Genomic DNA, 23880 nt, shown 5'->3' on the forward strand with positions numbered 1-23880 from the left:
GCAGAGGAGAGAGGGGGAAAAAGGGAAAGAAGGAAAAAAAATCCAGGCATGCCTACACCCAAGATAGCTTAGTAAAGGAAAAGATGAAAAGACAAGTTGAAATATATATGCTGGCAGGTGGAAGTGCTTGCTGTCAGAGGGAGAGTCTGAAAACACCACAATGATACCAAACACACGAAGCCTTCAGACACTGAGGGGTGTTGAAGGGGCCAGGGCAGGCGGAAGCGGTTGTGATGCCAAAAGAAATCAGCAGCAGCAGCTCTATGGAGGAAAGAGCCCTGCACTTAAATTTAAGTTTCTGTAGTCTATGGTCTATAGCCCAGTGTGGTGAGCAAGTTAATTACTGCATTTAGATAATCAAGTCTCAGAAAACCAGAGCCTTCCAAAGCAGTATTAAGGCATACTGCTACATCTTTCTAGGCTTCACTGGCCATTGGGTAAGAAGTCACACTGCAACAGCCGCCCAACAGGAACAGGAGGAAAATTCATGAAAATGAGCTAGAAATAAGATGGTCCCAGGATGAATGGCTTTCTCTCTACCTTTGGATGTGAAGTGCATGACCAGATGCCTCCTCATTTACCAGGAAACACTTTCCCAACAGCTCAATTTTCCCATCCATTCTGACACTCAAAGTGTGGGCAATGACTTAGCTGCCTTTGGCTTCTTGGACTCCCCTCCATCCTCTCTCATATACCTATTATTTCTTCCCCTCTTGCCCCCTGAATTTGTTTTGGTCAAATCTAAAATATTTCTCAACCGGAAAGAGCATCAAAAGGGCTCATTTGGATAACGGTTCTCCTTCCCTTGGCTCATTAACAATCCCCACGATTCTCAGAGATCCAGCCTTTCCCTGCTGTGGCTGGGAGTCTGGTTCTCTGAGCCAATACGTTAATCATCTTCAAGTGGTTCCCTTCATCTTCCAAGAAGGAACTATGGTGTTTGAGAATGGCAAGAGAGTAAAACATTTCTTGTCTCCAAGTGCCTAGATATTGCCAATGAGATTGCCATTGTTGTTTTCTGAGTAATGGCTCAAAAATGTTATCTGTATACATATAAACACAGAACTGGAAAATATAAGTGCATGTAGATATCCATGTGTGTCACCAAGCCACATCTTCTTTATCATAAGTAAAATGCGTTACCTAGAAATATGTATAAATACATATAGTTTTAGATTTGCATATATGTGTATGAACAGGCAGCATCCTCTTTATCATCAGTAGGAAATGATATGTCCCTGGTTTGGGTCATCCAATAGGGCCTAACTGCACCTACCTTCACTTGGCAGTTCTCCTGTATTTTGTCTGTGTAAAGACCCCTAGGTCCACTCGACTTTCATTACTGAGATATTCAGCAATGGAACCACCAAGGTCCAAATTTCTCTGAGCCCTTGGGAGCATCTTACCGCTGGAGGTGCTGGTCCAGAGCCTCCTCCTCAGCACTCAGCAGGGTTGCAGCTCGAGCCAGGAGCTGATGGCTGCAGCTGGCAGATTTGAGCTCCAGGATGAGGAGGCCCAAGCAGAACATGGCTCCCATCTCCTCCAGTTCTCTGGTACCAAACTGTAGACCCTGCAAGTTAAACAAAGCATTAACCATGACAATGTATAATGGGAGCTGAGTGGAGACACATGAAGATTGGGAAGAAGGACTCCTACACACAGGCCTTTTTCAGACAGTGAGAATTAATTATATTTGTCAGTCGCTGTCCATTGTGTTCTGTTGTGTGCATTGTGGATTGGTGGTGATGTCAACATCCAGGGCTCCCCAGAAATACCCCCATGACAATAATGAGCTGGTAGGGGTTATAAAGGGAAGTGGGGTGCATGGAGATCCAGGAGTCTGTCCCCTTCCCACACCATGGTCAAAGCAGCAATGCTTTTATCTGTATTTTTACAACGGTTTTTCACTGCTGAAAAAAAAGTTCATAAACAATCTTACTAAGAGATGCCTTTTCCTTCCTCTGAATTTATCAGCCAATGGAGAAGAGTAGGGGAAATCTTTCATATATAAATACTGAACACTGAAACTTTAAAAAAAAAAAAAAAAAAAAAAAACAGCATTCATTTAGAACCCCCTATTCAGCTGTACTCAGATATCCATGAAAGCAAAATCATGACATGTACTCTATAGTATAATTCATGAAGAAACAGATAATAATAACAATTGACAAAACTTAATTGATCACTTACTGCATGCCAGATAACCTTCTGTGCTTTTTGATTTGCATTAACTCAGTGGATCCTTACCAAAGCCCTATGAGGTAGAGATTGTTCTTTTTTCCATTCCACAGATAAGGAGATGCAGACTTATCAATACAACTAACTTATCCAAGGCCTAGTATCTAGTAAGCACCAGAGGCTAACAAATAAATTCAGGCCTGACTACTCAACATAAAAAGCTGTGTAGCGACTATAAGAGACTCCACTGTGGTGAGCTAGAAAGTGTGTGGTTTTTGAAGTTAGATCAGACTTAAGTGTGAATCCTGGTTTCACTAGTTTCTAACTGTGGGGGCTTGGGCTCAGTGAACGCTATTTGCCTTGATTTTCTCATCTGTAAAATGGAATCATAATTCTCCCTTTCATACCTAGGCATCTGGTGATAAGGAATATTTCACAGTCACAATATTGATCAAAATTAGCTCAATTTATCTTTCTCTCTTCCTATAAAGATATTTAATACAACAGAATTCAGTGTGGTCCGGAGGCCTTCCTGTTTATAAAGTACATTTGACCTATATAAAAAGTAATCGATAGTGAATCATTTTTTTGCAAATAGATTTTCACATCCAAATAATAATGATTTATTATGGAGGACAGGAATGGAGCAATAAGAATGCAAAAGGATTGCTCAAAAGCACCCCAAGGAGAAACAAAATTCCAAATTGGGAAATTGTAAACCTCACAAAAGAATTCCTGGCTAAAAGCACTAAAAAGGTAGAAAATCCTCAAATTTATTTCAGCTGTTTGAAAATTTGATTTGCTGCATGTTTTGACACCTGTTTTCCTAAAGAAAGGAGACATTACTTCAGAGTTAAGGGAAGTCAGTTCCTCCTTAAGCGACAGCAGCCAGAAGGGAAAGACAGATGTTGAACAAGTTGTTTTTTTTCTTAAGTCAATAGAAAAGATCACTTTTTAAAGAGAGAGAAATCTCAGTCTCTTTTCTACAGCTCCAAGGTCTGATTCTTTCCCCACCCCTTTTTCCAGGTTACTTTTATAAAATTCTAGAATGGCTGGCTTGGTTGGAAGAAAGTGAAGGTCACACCCTCCTGCTCAGTCAGCCACCTCACAGATGGCAAAGGAGAGGCGAGGAAGACTCTCCTTTGTGAGAGTAAGACTCTGGCCCTCAGGGGCAGGAGCACTCACAGACACATTTGCAACCCCAGCCTCCAGCAGACACATAACAGGTGCTCTGTAGAGGTTAAAAGAAGGAGTCCTTCGGGAAAATAAACCTCAGAGTGTATGCCATACTGGTAGGTTAGGGAGAGTTCGTCATACCAGACAACTTCTATACAATAACAACTAAAATGATAGTATTTTATAATGTAAAAAAATTTGATGCCCCAGATGATGGCCCACATATTTCAGGTCATGGTTGCCATTGTAACAAGTAGTCCAGAAGACCTTGATTAAAGGAACTTGTACCACTTTATTGGCTGTGGAGACTTGGGCAAGGCCCTTATATTCCATTTTGCACTTCACTATTAATCTCTCTTTACTACTCTATTTTTTTCTTTTTACTCTCACATGGTATAAAACATATTTGAGTATTGTATTTGTTTTTGATTTGTTTTGTTTTAGAGAAAGGGTCTCGCTCTGTCACCCAAGCTGGAGTGCAGTGGCGCTATCACAGCTCACTGCATCCTTGAACTCCTGGGCTAAATATATTTGTTTATGTAGATGACCTCCCCTCACACCCCATCACTGGTGTGGAAGAGAGCTTTTCAAAGGCAAAGACTGAGGAGTATGTTTCTTCCTTTACATCCCTGGCATGGAGCACACACCTGTCAAATGTCATATCTTCAGTATGTGATAAATGGATAAATAACGACTCTAAATGAATGTATGTGGAGAGGCATGGATGGATTTTTATCTCTCAGATGCATATTGTATCTGTCAAGTAGAACTTGACTTCTCTGGGTTTGGGCACGTGAGTGCCTTTAAATCTTGCTCTCCCATTGTCAAATGGTGTGAGCATTAAAAATAAAATTGATTTTATTTTGACTCCAGGAGACTTATTCATATCTCTGGATATAAACTGGGAAACAGGTAAATAAAATTTAGAAATTTTGACCTCCACTTTGGTCAGTTATCATAGGTTCACAGTAGAAAGTTGATGAATAAAACTGGCTCTGGGTATGTTTAAAAGTGAGTATAAATAAAATAGAGATCCAATTCCCTTCTCACCCAGCTCAGATGTCTTAATTAGAAATTTTTTCCACAGATGATAAAACAAAGTCTGACTATAGTGACTTAAACAAAGTTTTATTTTGCACAAAAATAAATTTGAGGGAAAGGTAGAAGGTTCATGGCATATAGGTCCCTATCTCTGCACAGTATTAGTAAGCAAGGCTAACCAGAACAACCCTCTCTGTGTTTTTTAACAGCTTTTCTTGATAACTCACCACAAAAGAAGAACAGTTATGTTAGGTATCTGTAAGACAAACATCAGGTCCAAAAAAGATGTTTAAATAGCACAAATACTGATAATTGGTGTGCAAAAGAGAAAAAAGTAAGCAAATGTGGGAAAATGTTCCATTTCATTATTTAAATAAAAATGCCTTCTACACTCTGCAAATTGATAGACTATTACATATATAATATATATACAATATTCTCTTACTATATTATATAAGCTTGCTATATAGTGCGCGTGTGTGTGTGTGTGTGTGTGTGTGTGTGTGTGTGTGTGTGTGTGTCAGAGTTTCGCTCTTCTTGCCCAGGCTGGAGTGCGGTGGCATGATCTCGGCTCACTGCAACCTCTGCCTCCTGGGTTCAAGCAGTTCTCCTGCCTCAGCCTCCCGTGTGGCTGTGATTACAGATGCCCGCCACTACGCCCAGCTAATTTTTGTATTTTGAGTAGAGACAGGGTTTCACCATGTTGGCCAGACTGGTCTCAAACTCCTGACCTCAAGTGATCCACCCACCTCAGCCTCCCAAAGTACTGGGATTACAGGCATGAGCCACCGCACCCAGCATATATTTTAAACTTAATAATACTTAGTGCTGACTCTCATGCTGAAACTGGCACATATCAAAATACCTGGTGGAAGTGTAAATTGATTGAGACCTTCAGGGCAGTGGCCCCGTAACATTTGACATGGTAATGTCACTTCAGGGAACCCTTCCTAATAAACTGAACCAAAATAAAAGGGAAGCTATAGGCATAAAAATGTATATTATGACAGTATTATATATAATAATCCAAATTTGAGGGAAACAAAACCATAAGTGTCTAATAGGGGAGTAATGGCTAAGGAAATTGTAATGGAATAAATTTGATGGACTATAGGGAAGCTATTAAAATGATAATTATAATAACCATTTAGAATATGAAAAATGCTTATGATTTAAATAAAGTTGAATAAAGTCAAGGTACAAAGCAGGCAGTCATACAATTTTTGCCAAAGGTTTGGCAATGAAAGCAGAGGTGATGGTCCTCAGACCCCACTCCCCTCCACCCACACTTTCAGACTTTATTGCTATAGTTTGCCAAGAAAACGTAAACATTTCCAGGAGAAGAGGCTCTATAATATCATCAAGAAAATATCCACATAGTTCAGAAATTTTAAAGAATACTTTAAGAAATTATTGCAACCTGGAAAAAATGTTTTGAAGATTATATATGCATACAAATGAATGATGGAATTCAGGTTAGTAGTTTGTAAAATCTTCTCTTTATCTTGGATTTTCTGAAGTAGATTTAAATTTATTTTCATTTCTTTTATTTGGGATTTATTGATAGGATAATTAGTATGTTTCAATAATTCTAGAAAAATGTCATCCATGATCTTTTTGAATATTGCCTCTCCCTTATCTCTGTCAAGGAAATCAAATATAAATTAATATTCAACATATGTTTTCTATTTTCCCTTTGTCCTCCACATCTTTTAACCTTACTTTCTTATTTTCTATTTCTTTGTTTCACTGTAGTAAATTCTGATTTTTCTCATATTTTTGTTCCATATTAATAATTCTTTCTTCAACTAGATTGAATCTACTTGTAAACTCATTCATCTCAAACCCATTTCTAAAAAACATATAACCGTGGTTATTTTATATTACCATAACTGATTATTCCTGCATATGCAGTGTTGATGGGCATCATTCATTAGTTTGATTTTTCTGTTGAGTGTCAATAGTATAGGCCTGTTTTCTCAATTATTTTATAATTTTTAAAATTCTAAACGTATTTTTTTTTTAATATTAAAGTCTGTTTTTGTAGATTGGTGTTAGTGCTCTTTTCTTCATCTGGAACTTTTGTTTTTCTCCCCTAAGTACTTGAGGACACTGCCAATCAGAAACCACTACAGACAGCATTTTTGGCTTGAGGCCTGTTGGGCTACAGGGACATGTGAATTGTGATTCCAAATCTGCTTGAAGGAGGGCTGTGTTTAGAAATTATGAATGAAGACTTTGCCCGTTTTTACTGCTCTACCCAAAGCCATGGCCAAGAAAGTCAAATACGCGCACACTGTCCCTTTGCAGATTGCAGTTTTACTAACTCATTGACCACAGTTGTCATTTCTGGAGGTCCTGGCTTTGTGTGACGGTCCCAAGTCAATCCTCAAACCTTGCATGGGTCTCTGTCTTTGTTACAAAATCCAAGTTATAAGTGAATAAGGTTTAGTATCTGCCCCCAAAGTCTTCCAACAACCTCTGGTAATCACTTTTTATAAAACAGAGCATCATTGAACATCCTCTGTAAACATGCACAGAGAAAAGATATTAAATCTATGAAGAAATATTGCAAATAAAAGGGGTCCACTCTGAAGATACCAAACAAATGTCTTTTTGTGAAACAGATTTACTGCCAGAAATGATAAAAATCTGGGAAATCTCTTGTTTATATTTTCTAAAAGAAATGAGTATATTGCATTGGTGAAAGTACATTAAAAGGCACAAAAAGGAAACAATAAGCAATTAGAAGTGACAGCACTATTGAGATGAAAATTCAATCCCTAAATTAAAGGCCAAAATCATGAGTTAGACTGTTCAATGTAGAAAATAAAATCTATTACAGAGAAGACAACTTCAAGAAGTTTTCCAATATCTCAAAGGTAGATGATATGAATTGGATATTTGTCCCCTCCAAATCTCATGTTGAAATATGATCCCCAATGTTGGAGGTGGGGCCTGGTGGGAGGTGTTTGGGTCATGGGGTTGAATCCCTCATGGATGGCTTGGTGCCCTCCCCATGGGAACGAGTGAATTTTTAGTTCAGGCAAGAGCTGGTTGTTTTAAGTGCCTGGCACCTGCTCCTCTCTCTCTTGCTCCTGTTCTCACCATGTGACATGCCTGCTCCCCCTTCACATCTGCCATGAGGAAAAGCTCCCTTAGGCCTCACCAGAAGCTGAGCAGATGCTGTGACCATGCTTGTACAGCCTGCAGAACTGTAAGCCAAATAAACCTCTTTTTTAAATAAATTACTCACTCTCAGGTATTCCTTTATAGCAATGCAAAACTGACTAACACAACAGATAAGATAAAAATGATGAGCTAAATATATAAATAGGAATTTTAGAAGAGATTAGGAAAAAGCGATATGCTCCCATTTGGAATTTAAAACTCAGATAGTATGGTAGTCATAGCAGAAGCCAAGAAGAAAGAAAAGGAAGGAAAGGAGGTTGAGGAGAAGGAAGAGAGTACTCACCTATGGTACAAAACATATCTGACTTTACATATCAAACAGGATCTCCAAGTATTTGAAATATGATTAAAGAAAAGAAAGAAAAAAGGATCAAGATCCTTATAAATAACTAAAATTAAACAATCTAATATTTATTCATACTACTAATACCTAAGACAGTGGAGCAAGATACATATAATTTTGAAGAGAAAGTATTGTACCTCAAAATGTTATGGGTAGGAGCCTCAGGAAGACAAACCTAGAGAAGGGGAAACATTGAATGCAAACCACATCATAAACATAAAAAAGTTTCATAATTTGTTTTAAAATATTAACATAATCCTAATACCAAAAACTGATTATTGTATTACTAATACATAAACAGGGCAGCAAGCCAATCTCATAGATAGATACATAGAAAGATATATAGATACATAGATACATAGATATCTCAATTTAAAAAAAGTAATTTATGTTCAGAAATATAATATATAAAAAATATACATGATTTAGAGAGTATCTTTCTAAGAATGGCATGATGATGGTATCATTAGGAAATCTGCTAGTATAGATGTTAACATACCAAACATATCAAGATAAAGGGCAGAGAACAGAAGAAAATAGCAGGAACTTCTAGATGGATGCATCTATGTCTGAAACAAGTCATCTCATATGAGCCCACAAGGATTCTTTGTAAACCTGAGAAGATAGCCTGGCATGGTGTGTGTAAACACAGGCCCCAAGACCCATATCGCTGGGGTTACAGTCCTCATGCTTCCACTTCTAACTGCAGGGTCCTGGGGAAGCCCTTTGACTTTTTGGTGCTTCGGTTTTCTCTATATAATGGAAATAATAATTATAATAATCATAATAATATCTAATTCATGGGGTTGCTGAGATAATTCCATGAATTAATATATAAGTTGAGATCAGTAGTTGGCCCATTGCATATTATATAAGTACTTATTATTATCCATAACAGCAGCAAATGCTTACGTAAAACCAATTGTCAAAATCGTACTTGACATTAACACAGTCCTTGTTAAAACTATCACCAAAACTATGGCCTGCTTTCACCACTGTTATTTACCATATTTGGCAAGACCCACACAATTCAATAAGATAAGAAAAAAATGAGTCATACATATTAGAAAAGAAGAATCATATTATCTTTATTTGAAGACCGATTATATCCTAAAACAAACCAAATAAATCAACTGAAAGACAAAATTTATTAGAGATAAGGCCACAGTTGAGTAAATAGGTTACAAATATACAAAAATCCATTTTCTTTGTTTAAACCAGCAAAATAAATTATTAAGTATGATAAAAATTCCATTCACAATAGTCACAGAACTATAAAATACCTGAGAATGAAATTACTAATAAATATCCCAAGAGTTATGTGATAAATCCTAGGACCAAGAGACAGCAAGGAACATCTAAATAAATTCTGGGAAAGCAAGGCCCAGGACCATGCAATATGAATTCTCCCCCTATTAGTCTATCAAAGCATAAGAAATCAGAATGCCACTGGGGATTTTCAGACTTGGAAAACAAATTCCCCTCTGGAAGAATACATGGCAAGAATATCCCAGAATAAAAAGTAAAAACTATTAACGAGGGTTTTCTCTTACAGATAAGAAAAAGCTGTTGTACGTGATGATGATGAAATGTTTTGGTATTGATATAAAACATGGCAGGCAGATCAAAGGAAGAATACAAAAAGCCCAAAAATCTTGGGATAAATAAAGGTTTGCAGTTGACAAAGGAGCCCTTCAGGTACCAGGAAAAGGACTACAATAAAGATAAAAACTCAAAAGCAGTTGGTTAATATTTGAGGGAAAAATCTTACCCAAAATGTAAAACAATAATTATTTTGATTAAAGAGTTAAATGATCAAAGAATTTAATGATAAAAAGGAATAGAATATATTAATGTTTTGTCATCTCCAAACCAGGAGAAGGTTTTTCAGTGCATATTTTCAAAGGAAGAAATCATAAAGGAAAATATTAATGATTGGATATATAACATTTGAATATATCTAAATAGCCTGAAATACCACAAACTAAACTAAAATGGAAACAACATAATAAACATAATTCCAATAGAGAAAAAAATGTGAATTTGCTTTGATATAAAATGTAAATTAATGTAACAATAAAATACTATGATTCTCTTCTCGTCTCAGGCTTACCTTCAGCCCCAAATCATAATAGTCTGCTGGAAATGGACTAGAAACAGTCACTGTTACATTCTAGCATTGGCAAAAGCACATACCACCGCATTCGTTCCAAGGAAAATTTGGAAGTGTATTTCAAAAGCCTTAATAGTGTTTAAACTCTTGGAGTTAACAGTACAAATTTCAGAAATTAATATTAAGGAAATAATCGCAAGATGAGCAACAGAGAAAATCCAAAATGTGCACCGGTCTATTACTAGTCAGATAAACTTGAGTGAATTCACACTGTGGAAATATTGACATCATAATGTATTTCAAATTGGCAACGTCATAGGGATATAATCATAATGTAAATTACAATTGACTATAGTGTGCTATATTCTTTATTATCCCAATTTTACTTTAAATTTTTAAAATGATATATGGGTACAAAAATGTTAACTGGTTAGAAATGCATGATGAGGTGGCATGATTTAAATATTTTCTTTGTGCATTTTCCTTATTTTTTTTAAATCCACAAATTACGTAATTGCTTTTGCTAGTCATTCTTTCCTTCGGCAATGCATGTAAGCCTGAAAGAAGTATATCTGAATTAAGATGTTATTTTATGTAATATGTGATTTTAAATCTATAAATAAAATTAAATTTAAAATTAACTTTTATAAATCATTAAATTTAAATTTAATATTTTAATTTAAATGCTCAATAACAAAAGTCAAAGGAATAAGCTGGTTAGGCCTATCTAGTTTCTAAGGTTCCTACTTTTTCCTTCCCATGAACTACCTGGTATCACCTAGATTCCCCTTAACTTTTTTGGGGTCACTAGGCTTGTGTCTACTTGGCAGGGGAGGTAAACACCCAATGAAAAGGTCTGGTGAAGAAATAGCAATGAGACATCTATTTCCTTAGCATTGTCACTCCAAACATTCTCAGAACCTTTACAAAGAGCCAGCATGAGTTGAAAGACAGTGACTTTTGGAGTTTTAAACAGGTTTGGAGAGGCTCTGAACTTGAATTAAGTGTGTATATCCCCTGCCTCTACATGCACCCAACAGAGATGTTAAAACTGAGTCAATCCGGCCATGCAGATCTGTGAACTCTAATAGGTAGCAGAGAAGAAAGCATGAGGACTGGCGGATGGGCTCTGTGGCTTCTCCACTTATCGACCTGATCAAATGGACTCTAATGCTTTCATGCTGAGGACTGGATCAATCACTAAGCATGTTGGTGTCTCTGCCAGATTTCATCTGATGGGCTCCTCCGCACAAAGCCCCCTCTGTGTGTGTCCTTTCAGCCCAGGTTTCCTAATCCATTACTGACAATTGTTTCCTTAGTAACTGCAAAAAAGGCCATATATTCACTGGCATAGCAGGGCTGAAGGTGTGGGCTAGACTTCAAACGTGTCCTTCATTTCTACGCTGGACCTTCCTTTGGGTCTTTTATTGGTGAAATTGTCCCTACACCATGAATGACCAGAGCAGACCGCTAGACCCTCTGTGATCACATTTCCATGTCTTTCTTGAGGATGCATATAGAGGGTAAATGTGAATCAGAGACTGTATCATTAGATAGCCTAGAGTCTGATCAAGCCAAACTCTGTTTTTTAGATGCATAAACTGCATTTAAAAAGTTATATAATTAAGTAGCACTAGAGCCAGAGTGACAGAAATAGTCCCCTGACTCTATTAAATTGTCCATTTCAATAGAGGCTTTACACTTCATGTATTTGTTTACCAAGAGCTTTTGCAGATCTGGAGACCAGCTTTTCTTATAAATTATGTTCCCCCTAAGTTCCAGATTCCCTCTCTCTTTTCTCATGTCTTCACTAAAAAACTCAATATGGCACCAGAGACATGCACAAGCCCAGTATTGTGCAGCAACAGCCTGCCTCCCTCCCCTTCACTGTGGTGACCACTGTCCCCTGTACTCATCTTCTTTGGCCCTTTGCTCTCTGAGCTCCATACCCAGGCTTCTGAAACCTACCTGCAGCTACCTTGTGTGGTGACTAGCAGGAGTAATCTCTCTAAACCTGGGTCTCTATGGGTTCTCTCAGACCTAATTTTGCACTTTCCTTCTAAGACCACAGATTGAGGGAAGGAGAAAGGTGCTGCTGTCCCCATGGTTACATACATCATTTTGAGAAACTCAAATGAAAAGGACAACGACCAATTAGAACAGAAGCTGGACACAGCAATGGAGCAGAGTTCTGCTTTGTTTGGCTTTAACCCTTCAGTTTCTGAATCTCAATAAAGTCCTGGGGGATCATGGAAGAAGTGTGGGGAAGAACAGGATAGTGAAGTAGTGGGTAGGGGATTCACTTGGTGGGCGTGAGCAGGCGCCATTAACCCACAGGTGTGGAAGTCTTGTAATGCACTATCAATTGGTATAGTCACGCCAGTTAAAACCAGTGGAATATCAATCCTAACCTTTACTTAGACCTCCAAGCCCTACAGCAGCTCATTCAAGTCCATCCAGTATTCTTGGAAGATGATGGGGATAAGACACAAATCAAAACTATTTTCAAAACGGTGAAATAATATTAATATGAAGCTGTACCTCCCTAATCTTCCATATGGTGTCTGCCAAGAGAGTGGTCCACTAGGCGTATCTTCACTGGTCATGCTGAATGGCTAGTAGTTTTTGTTGGGTAAGAGGACCATAATAGTCAAGTTCAGGGCTACACAAAGTGTGGTCTGCAGATTAGCATTTGCCTATGAAATAGTTATGAACTTTTATTTGTGATAAAATAAGAAGCCTAAGCCAGAATATAAATCAATCATGTAACTAAGCATCTGTTTTTAGTTCAGCTGATTTTGTCAATGAAGACGGCACTGGGATCGTGAGCACAAGCTCCTTGTATCATTGCAGCAGCCAATGAATCAACAGCTCATAGACCAGATACTTTGAGTAGCACTGCTCTGAAATACACTCCCCAACAAGATCTCTCTAAGTAGCAAAAAGGGAGTATTTTGGTAGTCAGCTCTCCGGGATCTAAATTCCAACTTTCTGTCCAAATGACCACTTTCGAGTTACATAAGCTCTTTAAGCTCAATGTCCTCTTCTTAAAAATGGGAAAATATTATCTACTGCTTAAGTGCTTCTATAAAGATTAAATGAGATATAAAGTGCACATGCCTTGCATGGAGGCACAGAGTAAATGCTCCATAAAAGTGAATTTTTTCAGACACTTTTTCCCTATGCAATATGTAATATTACACACAGAGGCATAGCAGAATCTGCAAAGATCACAAATATGCGTGTGTGTGTGTGTGCGTGCGCGCACATTTATATGGATATATAAATGCCACTCATCTTTGCTTAGTTTTGCTTCTGTTTTTTTCAGCTGAAATCTTTATTTTTCTCCAATTTTACCTGGTCATTTGATGTGGATAAAACACAGAAAGGCCAAGTATTCAGAGCTGACATTCAAGGGAAGCCAGAGCTTTTATTCCTCTACATAATTGAAGTTGTTGAATGAGGTAAGATAAAAGATTAGTATTCCCATTATACATAATTTATATGGAAAGTGGAAGTTGAATTGAAGAAAGAAAATTTAGAGCTTAGAGCAGATAATAGAGAAATTGTCCCCAAAATGATTCATTTGACTAGTCAGATAAATTGGGCAGAACATGAGATGAAGTAATGTGGCATTCTCAGAGCCACGAGAGTAACTTGGTATGGAGCCCTGTACCTGGATGAGATCTTAGCATGGTCACCACACTTAGAACCATCTCTCAGCTCCCTACCTCCAGTTTCTCTGTTTGCTTGCTGTAGCAAAAAGGCTTTTAACTGGGTTTCACTGACCAATGAGGGTCCATGGATGTCGGTAATTCTCCTATTATTGCATGTACATTTGTGCATGGGTATCTTTTTAAGAGGTGTCCTTGGCCTCATGAAGAATTACAGTGTTCTTATAATTATTTGCTGGAAATAATGATGCTAACCCAGTCTAGTTCTGCTAACTGGACTGGGTGAGCATCATTATCTCCAGTAAACAATTATGGGAGCCCATTGTTCATTCATTCATTTAATGGCCATTGAATTAGCTCTTACTACGTACATGACTCTGTTTTAGGAGTTGGGGAAAAAGCATGGTCCCAATTCTTGAGGGTGACGCATGTGCCTGCCTCCAGTCTGACAACTGCCTTTATTTCTACATCTCTAGCACAGTGTTTGGTACAGGGTCATTTTAGCCTCCAGGGTGGACATTTAAAGGATCATTGACGGGGATAAGAAATGTCAATCCCCAAGGATCTTATGCCCAAGGATCTTATCCCCAAGGTAAAACATACACTAAAATAGGATTTGCCTTTAATATCTGAAGCTTCTCTACGTTAGGACTTTGGGACGTGTATACTTACAGACATCTTTTGCTTGCTTGTCCCTGCACAGTGTCTTAAAGGTGAAAGAGCTAAGTAGGTGTAGCAACATAAGCAGTTAAGTACATACTGTTTTACACTTTCTCAGTCCCTGAATTTACATTACCTGCTTGGCTCCTGTAGGCATTCAAGTTCTGAGCATTTTTAGTCACTAAAACTCTCCTTCATTGATACTATTATTATTTTCCTTCAAGTTTTGCTTGACTGAATAATTTGGAGAAGGAGAGACTCAGAACAAACAAATATAAACAGGAAGAGAGGCTAATACGCATTAGAGTCTGCAGATTTATGCATGGCTAGAATTTGCTGTTATGATCTAAAAGATAATATCTGACCAAAAGCATATAACAATTCTATATTCAGTTCAGTAAATGAGGCCTGACCAAATGCAGAGAAAATAATAATTCAGGTCTTAAAAGCAATGAGATTGCTGTATAAAACTCATATTGAGTCTACAAGTAAATTAAAAAATAATGGTTAATTTTAAAATGTTTGAACTTAAAAAATCAGTAAAAAAAAAAAACCATGTATTGACTATATTGGATTAGTAATACAATTAACTTTAAGGGAAAAAAGATTGTTTCTAAAACTTTACTCTGTTTTTAAGCAAATGTCACCTACCAAAGTGCAAGTAGATTTGAAGAGAGGATGAGACGTGTATATGTTACCTTTTGAAACACGAGCATGCACACAAGAATGCAAAGCATTCTGATTGCTCTAACGGGTAAATTTATTTATTTGTATGTTTGTTTATAAATGTATTTATGTATAGCTGTAGCAATAATGGAAGTCTAGGACCCAAGCAGTTTAACAATGAATATGTCTCTCTGCCCATTGTCAGGCAGGAAGTCCCGGTCAATTGGCCCCCATAGATCTTTTCAGATGAAAATGAAGATACTGCCATCCCTCCTTTCTGCTCCTTGCCTGGAGTGGAAAACTGACATTTTCTGCAGGAAACCCTCTTTCTTGTGGGAGTTAAGTCTAAACACATCTACGGTTCTGCTTACTAGATAAAGGGAATGTGCTAAATTCATATCAATCCAAGAACTGCCAAGCCGTGGCTAAAAATGTGCCTGTGGCTTTGTGATTCCCCAGGGTGTGCATCTGTGTAGAGAGGCCCCCAAAGTCCATGAGCAGGTAAGTAATAACAATAGTAATAAAAACAGGAACAGACCTGGGCACTGTCAGGCTGTAATTGCCCTGGAAACAGAGCAAGCAGTCCTACCATGGGCCCATACAACTTTGATACTCAAGTGCTCAGGAGGGAACAACTGGAAACCCCACCAGGCAGAACACTTGTTAGCAGACTTTGTTCAGTTCAAATGAGGAGAAATGTTTTATTTTTTAATGAAACCTTTTCCAATTAGTCCTGTCTTCTTCCTGCCTGCCTCCAACCTTGTTTAGCTGTCTCATTCTTACTTACAAAAGGGGGAGTGTTCAGGTTAGATCCTGTGGTTGGCAAAAGAACTGGGATGTATTGTCAATGAAAGAGACTTGGAAATTCAAGATGCTGCAGCAGGTAGCAAAAGATAGGAGCATACTGCTGAAGTTCTGCAAAGGGACAACAGTTGCTATAGACAGAAAAGAAAACCCCAATATTGGGCACGTAGATGAGGTTATATTAGATCCACCTGCAGGTCTAGATTGTATGACCTTTACCTTCACAGTCCTCACCTTTGGCAGAGTCTTATCTTATGGAAGCCAAAAGTCTCCCTGCTTCAAATCATCTCATCCATCAATCTGACAATTACTGATATTCTTTTTATTAATGGCTCTTTAAATAGTATCCATTAATAAGCAAAGTAACACCAATTCTTGCACTGTTTATTAGTGCATAACTGCTACATAGCCATTCAGTGGAAGTTCAAGGCCAGATGGAGTGAAACATGGAACAGGTAGGTAAATTCTGGAAAAAAGATCAAGAATCTAGAAATCTTCAGGCCTTCTATGACCCTTTTTAGGAAACGGATGTGGAGGGGGAACAAATAGGAAATAAATGAGACAGGAACTTTTCTTAATTAAAAGATCATGGCTTACTTCTGTCTTCGTGAATACCCGCCTTTGCTCTCTGTGTAGTACAGCCAGCCAACACACATTCTGCATAAATGAAGGGAATGTCACTATAACCTCCATTGAATCTGCATGATGTCTGGTGTTACATCCCAAACAGCTTTCCTCCAGAATGTTCTAACATTCTATGATTTATCTCTACCTGCCAACATGGAGGATTGCTCTCCTTAGTGTTTCTGTGACCACATTTTTTCGCTAAATCAAATCCCAAACGCATGGCCTAACAAGTGCTAAATTATTAATGGGGTGATGGGCCAAATATCAGAAACCCCCACCAGCCTAGGAACTCTGGCTATGACTTTATGTATCCACATGTTCATATAAGATTTGCAATCCTGAGTGTTGCTGATACCTATGTGTCAAAGTAAGAGTCAGTCTACAAATGAGACACACTGGCCAAAACCAAGGTCCAGGAGGCTGTAAGAATCACAGCTCTAAAATAGGGTTCATATTTCCATTTTGCTAGATGGTTAAAAATTAAATGGGCACCTAGGATACTGTTGACTCTTACTTAATCCAGAATGAAAATAAAGCAGACCAATAGAGGTGTCAATGTCCATTAGTCACAGAAAATCCTTAATAGAGTTCATTTCTATTCAGACTTAAGAAATATTAACATTTACTATTCATTCATTTTTGCAAAAATATATAGTAAGTTCTTTCCAAGTGTCAGACATTGTTACATTGTTCTCAGGCTAAAGACAAAATCCCTGTACCCTCATAGAACTTAATCTAGAGGAGTCATTTTAATAATTGTCTTAGTCTAGAGAGGCATTACATTATTAATTGTTTCATTACAGTTTTGAAAGTGCTGTGACCAAAAACTACAGGATGCTATGAGAATACATTAAGGGAATCCAACCCAACCTGGATTATTATGCTGATCATGTTCTTTCATTATACATACATAAATGCATGAATATATACACACATATATATACATATATGCATATACAATATAGTATATACACATATAAATTATATCTACTTATGTGTGTATATGTATATATTTTAACTTTTACAACAGTCCTAATAATGAGTTTGAGAGAAATTGAGCATCTTATCTCTGTATTTTCAATAAGCAGGAGAGTTGTACCCCTAACTTAGCTCCCCTAAACCTAAATCCAGGGTGCTTCGCACCAAGACACCATGACTGCTGGCCCATCAGAAGCCCTTGCTCCCTATTTCCTGTTCTGGTCTACCCCAGGGCAGTAGCCCATTTTGTCAATCTCAGAAGTAGGAGATTTACGAGGGATGTGTCCTTCCTTATGATGTGAGATTAGGCCACCACCTTAAGTTTGGACCGAGCAAGTCCACTCATAAATGATACTGTGATTATCCATAGAGGACACAGCATTTCTAGGGAAAACCATCAACCAGGGTTTGAAAATGTGACCTCCATTAGCAATAACACCAAATCTTTCTCTGGCATTTTTATATCCCACTGTGAGTCATTTTCCAACCCATGGGGCAATGGATTTCCACTCTAAACGTCACCTCCAGTCAATATGTGTACATACAAACACACACAGAGTATTTTCTGCATCTAATAGCTTTACCCACACATGTGGTTCTGCCCTGAGGCTGGGTATAAATAAATTGACAGTCTGATTTCCCACTAATGCCATCAGAGAAAATTCTTTCCGAATATTAATCAGAAACTCATGAAGTGAGGAAAGCTTGTGTCAAGGATCAGGAGGAAATGAGCTCTTACCCGGGCTGGAAGACTGATTGGCCAGGAGGCACACACTCAGCCCATGGCACTTGTTCAATTGGCATTGTCCCAGGTCAGCTCCTCGTTCACGAAATATTTCTGGAGGACCAGAGCAAAGGCTGCTGAAGGCTTAGTGGAAGGGGCATGGTAGACAGTGAGCATATTAGCAAAAGTAATCACACTAAAAAACAAGGAAGGTGAGGGTCTTGGAAGCAGCAACAGTTAACATGAAAGAAATCTAATGATCTCAAAAAGAAACAAGGGCCAGAGAACCAACATGCCTGAGGCAAGATGGAGGGCTGGGGAGCAGGTAAAAGCCAGGGCAAAGAAAAATACAATTTCCTAAGGGAAGGGAGCAGAGAAACCAAATCTGTGACATGAAAACTACTCTCAGTTTATTTGCATTTCAAACCTCCAGTGGAGATGTGGAATTCCTTTTGTTAGAGTTCAGGTAAAAGAACAGATCCTTCTCATGTTAGCTAAGGAGGCAAAAGAGCCACTGAGTACATTTAACCTTCTTCCATGGAAGGTAAACAATGGAAGATAAAGGAGCTCAGGGGGTGGTGAAGGAAGAAGTTCACAAGAGTTCTGGCCAGGAAAAGGGAGAGATCTTCAATAACTAAGGAAAAAAGAAGGGAGAGAGGCCAGATTATCAACATCAGTGGTCAAATTAGACTATGTCATATTTTAAGAGATACTTTATTACTTTTTGATGCATAAAGTACTTAGGAGTGCACTACCAAAGTCTGGCTACACAGAGGCCTGCTGGAGACTCCTTTTAATGAATAAACAAGAGTGATGTGTAATTAGAACCTCAACAAGCCCTAAGTTACTTCCTTCAGAACTCTACAACATTGGGTTAGGAGTGAAGTTGTTTTCCTACGTAATACAGGCAACCCCCCTAAAGCCCCAGGGTGATATCTAAGCACTTTTTAAGCATCACTAATTTTGTCAGCATGCTCTTTCTTTCTACTAGTGCTAGTTCTGCTCAAATTAAGAGAAATTTCAAATAATCCAAGTGAAATTTAATATCGTACATAGCTTCTCACACTCTGCCACTTGTAAGATGGTTGAAAGTAGTTTATGTGTATTTAATATAGAATAAAGACTGCCTATAAATCACAACTTTCATCAACAAAGACCAGTAGAAATATGTCCAAATTCATCACACAAAGACCTCCATGATTTTATCTATTACACTGGAGGCGCAGAAAAGGGCCTGGCTGCATGCTTCATGCTCTGTACTTTACTTCATTACTTATTTCACTTAATTGATAGCATCTCAATGGAGGTAAGCATTACTACTCCCATTTTACACATGAGAAGACTGATGCTCAGGGAGGCAAACTAACTTGCCCAATATTTCAATTATCTGTCAGTCTTTCTGCTAACTCACACTAACTATCTGTAGTAACGTAGTGTAGCAGCAAAACTACTACAAAGCACATAGCTAGATTTTCCTCATAATGTTTACCCCAACTCCACGTCTAACTCCCTCCCCAGGTATTTCTCCTCCGAATGTATCCAAATTGTACACTTTCTTAAAGTGTTTCCTGACCACTACAAGTTAGCAGTGACTTCCCTTCTCCCAACAAATGACAACAGCAACATTTATTGGACATGTAATAACACACCGGGGTCATTTCTAGTTTTTTTAATTGAATGTTCTTTTTGTCAACACATATGAATGGAAAGTCCTTTCCTAGAGGTACAATGTGCCTAGAATTATGCATAAGAGGCTTTACAAATATTTAGAGGAAGAGGAGGAGAGAAAAGGAAAGACAAGAGAAAAGAAAGTAATGGGAAATTATTGATTACCTACTTCCAAAAATTAGTTTGGAGATATTCAAATAGTGTTTATTTATATGTTTACATATTTTCCACCAAATACTTACTAATGAGGACATCATTGCATGTATTGGTAGTTAAATAGAAGCTGGAGTCAATTGGCTAATCCAGTTTCTATTTTTCTATTGAGTATTCAGCTGTGCTTCAATTGTTGGGGAACAATGCAAAGGCAAGTTGTTAATAGATATTCACAAAAATTCAAACAGAAGTAAAAGGAAGGTCTGTTTGAATTCCCTACTCACCTGTCCCTCCTTGCTAATAGTTTTCCAGGGAAGAATGCATTTCTAGAGATTGCAGTCAGCCCCAAAATTGTCCCACCAGATGCATCTGGAATGATTGTGCCAATGGATAGAGTAAGCTCTTTCCTTACCTCGCTTATAAACAGATGCATCACCTTTTCTGGCAGGCTGTGAGTGTGAGTTCTTGGCTAACAGAAACAGACCTCCAACTGCTTTTCTGCAAGGCTGCTCTGAAAAGTAGGAGCTGCTGAGAAGATGTTACATTATAAAAGAGCAAAATCCTACTGAGTGAGATTCCAGAGTGGCAATCTCTCGGTGCCTGGGGCTATGTGAAGCTCCCATTTGACTTTGATGCTCACTGGCATCTTTAGTCAGGGAAGCCTGTGTGTAATCTTTGTTTCTCCATGGCTGGCTGAGTAGGCAGGGCCCATCATCAGAAAAGGCTTACCATGAAGGGGATTGGGAGGTCAATGACCACAGCCCTCCCCAAAGGAGAGCATCAGTGACACCTATAGGAGAAGGTTTGAAGCAAAAGCGGACACCAACACATTACCCTAACACCTGCCATCCACCTCTTTCCATGAATGTATGTGGATTCTAAACATGAAACTTAAAAAATACAACAATGTACTCTGTAAAGCCTTGATTAGGGTCCTGGTACTAATGGACACTAACTATTAACTTTATTTTCAAGGAGGAGACATTGAATACAAGGCCATGGGTAAAGAGTGGTGCCAGCCTGGTAGCTTGCAGCTATTAATAGATTCAGCCCATAGATATATTTTAGTTTGTTTGTTTTGGCCCATGCATTTTTTGTCTAAATGCAATTACTTACCCATATGTAAAAATTGGAAGCTTTTACACTCAAAATAAGTCTTCATTATATAGCTTTGAAAAAAAATGGGAAGATATGAAAAAATATTCCTACTTGCTAACTTGGCAGAACTCTAGGGGAGGAGGGGAGATTATAAACAAGGAATATGTATCCAGATGACCAAAGACTCCTCCTCTCACTTTTCCCTTTATCTCCCCCTTTTCACTCATGTACGTGATCTGCTTGGCCCATAGAGACATCTGAGTTTGTGGCTCAGAATAAAATCTTGGCGTTTTGATTATCAGTGAAACCCTGCAGTCATTCTACCAGAGTTTTTCCTGTGAAGAACATTCTAACTGTGGTTTCCTCTTACCTCTGCTTTGGGGCAAGCTTTTTATCAAACGACTCACATTCTTCTGCTCTAATCTGCTTTCACTGATGGCATAGACTAATTGCAGCTCCTTCATAAAGTTGAGAGTTTGAAAACACAGTTAAAAAAAATGAGCGCCAGGATTGAGTGTTGTGTTGTATTTGGTCTCTGGGAATATGAGACATTGGCTAGTTCCATCCCAAGGTGATGGTGTTTATTTCTCTGCAGCTATTGAGCACCAAGTGGAAAGCCAACATGATGAAAGGCATATTTGAAATGAGCTCCTCCTTCCTCATACCCGATGTGCTGGCTTGTATGTCTTCCATCTGGGAGTAGAGACATCCTGTGGTCACTAGGGGGATGGCATAGGTAGGGTGAATCAACCCATTAGGAACAATAAGGGGAAGGCCTTGCGCTTTTATTAGCTTTGATTTGTGTTGCCTTCAGGGCTCAAGTGCAGGGTTTATAAAAAAGAACCAAGCAGTTATAGATTGTGCACTGCTCGTCACTGTGGTTTATATCCAATGTCTGTGAAGCTTTTATTGGATTATTGGTAGCATGTTTATTTGCCTGAGCACAAAAAGTCCTGCTAGGCCTTGAGAATAATACAGAGAGCAGGGGCTTTGTGGTATTATAGGATTTAGGGAAAAGTCTGCATCCTGTACTTTGGGTGGCAGGGAGAGGGGAAAGGAACAGGCACTGAAGGGCAGGCACAGTGTATAGACTATAATTTAAGATAAGACTATTGAGTAGGTGTGGAGGGAGCCAGGCAAGTCAGGGCTAACTATTTCTTATTTGTGGATCAGGATCCCCTGGGATATTTGTGCTGACACAACTCATTTTGGTTTGCAGTTGAGGAGGTTATGGAAGGACGGTGAAAGAAGGCTACTCGGCAATATCCCAACTGGTTGATGGGTCTTTCATGAAAATAAAATGAATATACATTCTCCTGGATCAAATGGATTTGTTAGCATCTATAACAAGGATTCTCTACATCAGCACTATTGACATTTGGGTCATAAAATTATTTGTTATGGGGACTGTTCTGTGCATTGCAAGAAATTTTGTAACACCCGTGACTTCTCCTCATTTGATGCCTATTGTATCCCTACCTAGTTAGGACAACCCAAAATGTCTCTAGATACTGTCAACTGTCTCTGGCAGGGGAAGGAAAAAGGGGGCAAAATGTCTCCCTGCTTAAAACCACTGCTTTACACACACTAAAGTGTGTGTATACATACATTTTTGGGAGATGTAATGTAGTTATTCATGAAATTTCAAAGAGAAAACTTCAAACACAATACTTTTCATTAACTTAATTTCCTTGAAATGAGTCTCAGAATAGGGTTCCAGAAACAAATGTTGGAAGATTTTTAAAGAAGGAGAGTAAATGGGTAGTACACTAGTTTTAGGCCGGTCTTACCCCAACAAATGTTTAAATCTACAACCTGAGGTAGGAATCTACATAACTATGAAAAATAAAGTAGCTAAACCACATCTCAGTGTGTTAATATTGATCTTTGTACAACATCTTTCTATAATCGATAAATCAGGAAGTATAAAAACCTTCAGTAGCCAGTCTTTCTATTCTGGCCTTGAACATTAAAGCCTAGCTCTTATCTTTGGATCTTCAACAATAAAAACATTAGGAGGCTGAGATCCCTGGGCCTCTCTGGAAGAACCACAGAAATGGACATTGATTTTATCCACTTTGTCACTAAGTGGAAGTCGTGTCACAGCTGCGAAGCTCCCTATGATGCTTGAGTTGAAAGAGAACATGAGGAAAACTGGTGTACCTCCATATATTGTCTGCCAATCTTTTGACCATAAAATGACATTTAAATTGAGAGTGTACTGAGAGTATAAGCACAGGTGTCACCGTTACTCTTTTGGCAGAGGTTTCCTTTTTATTGTATTGGGGAAAGAATAGATGAAGACAGTGAAGATCATCCATTTGTTAAACAATCTTAGACAATGGAAGGCTTCTGAGCATCCAGTAGAGTCGTTGAATTGTAGAAAAGCAAACAAAAACTCCCCAGACTTTTGAAGTATCCCCATCCCAATGATGCTTTATGCTGGTGGAAGTAGGGCAACCACATATGGGACCACAGCTTAAGAGACAGTGTCTCAGATGGGGCAACCAGGACTGACACCAAGCAGCGGACCAAGGAAGACAATACTTTGTCAGACATTCAGGAAGTCAACTGAACTCAGTGTTAAGAGCTAATGTACTCAGTGGCAGGTTTAGCAAGATATCAAAACTCGGAGAGACGAATAGTTGGAACTTATTAGCAATCAATGGAGGGGTCAAGACTAAGAAAATGAGAAGAAAGAGGAGTGGGAAAACAGGAACACACCATCCTTTACTGATGAACGTCAATGCTCCAGGAGCCAGGCTAGGCATTTGATTCCTGACAA

General features: G+C 38.4%; 1 protein-coding gene across 1 annotated transcript in view; it reads right to left on the bottom strand.

Moving 5' to 3' along the window:
• The window catches only part of AGBL1 (ATP/GTP binding protein like 1), an 803745-nt gene that overhangs the window by 196416 nt on the left and 583449 nt on the right, over positions 1 to 23880 (bottom strand). The window contains exon 22 of the mRNA XM_031669203.1: positions 1407 to 1570. Coding sequence (XP_031525063.1) covers positions 1407 to 1570 — 164 coding nt within the window. The remainder of the gene's footprint in view (positions 1 to 1406; positions 1571 to 23880) is intronic.

Source organism: Papio anubis, chromosome 7 (genome assembly GCF_008728515.1).
Source record: "Papio anubis isolate 15944 chromosome 7, Panubis1.0, whole genome shotgun sequence".
In the NCBI taxonomy this organism is placed as follows: domain Eukaryota; kingdom Metazoa; phylum Chordata; class Mammalia; order Primates; family Cercopithecidae; genus Papio; species Papio anubis.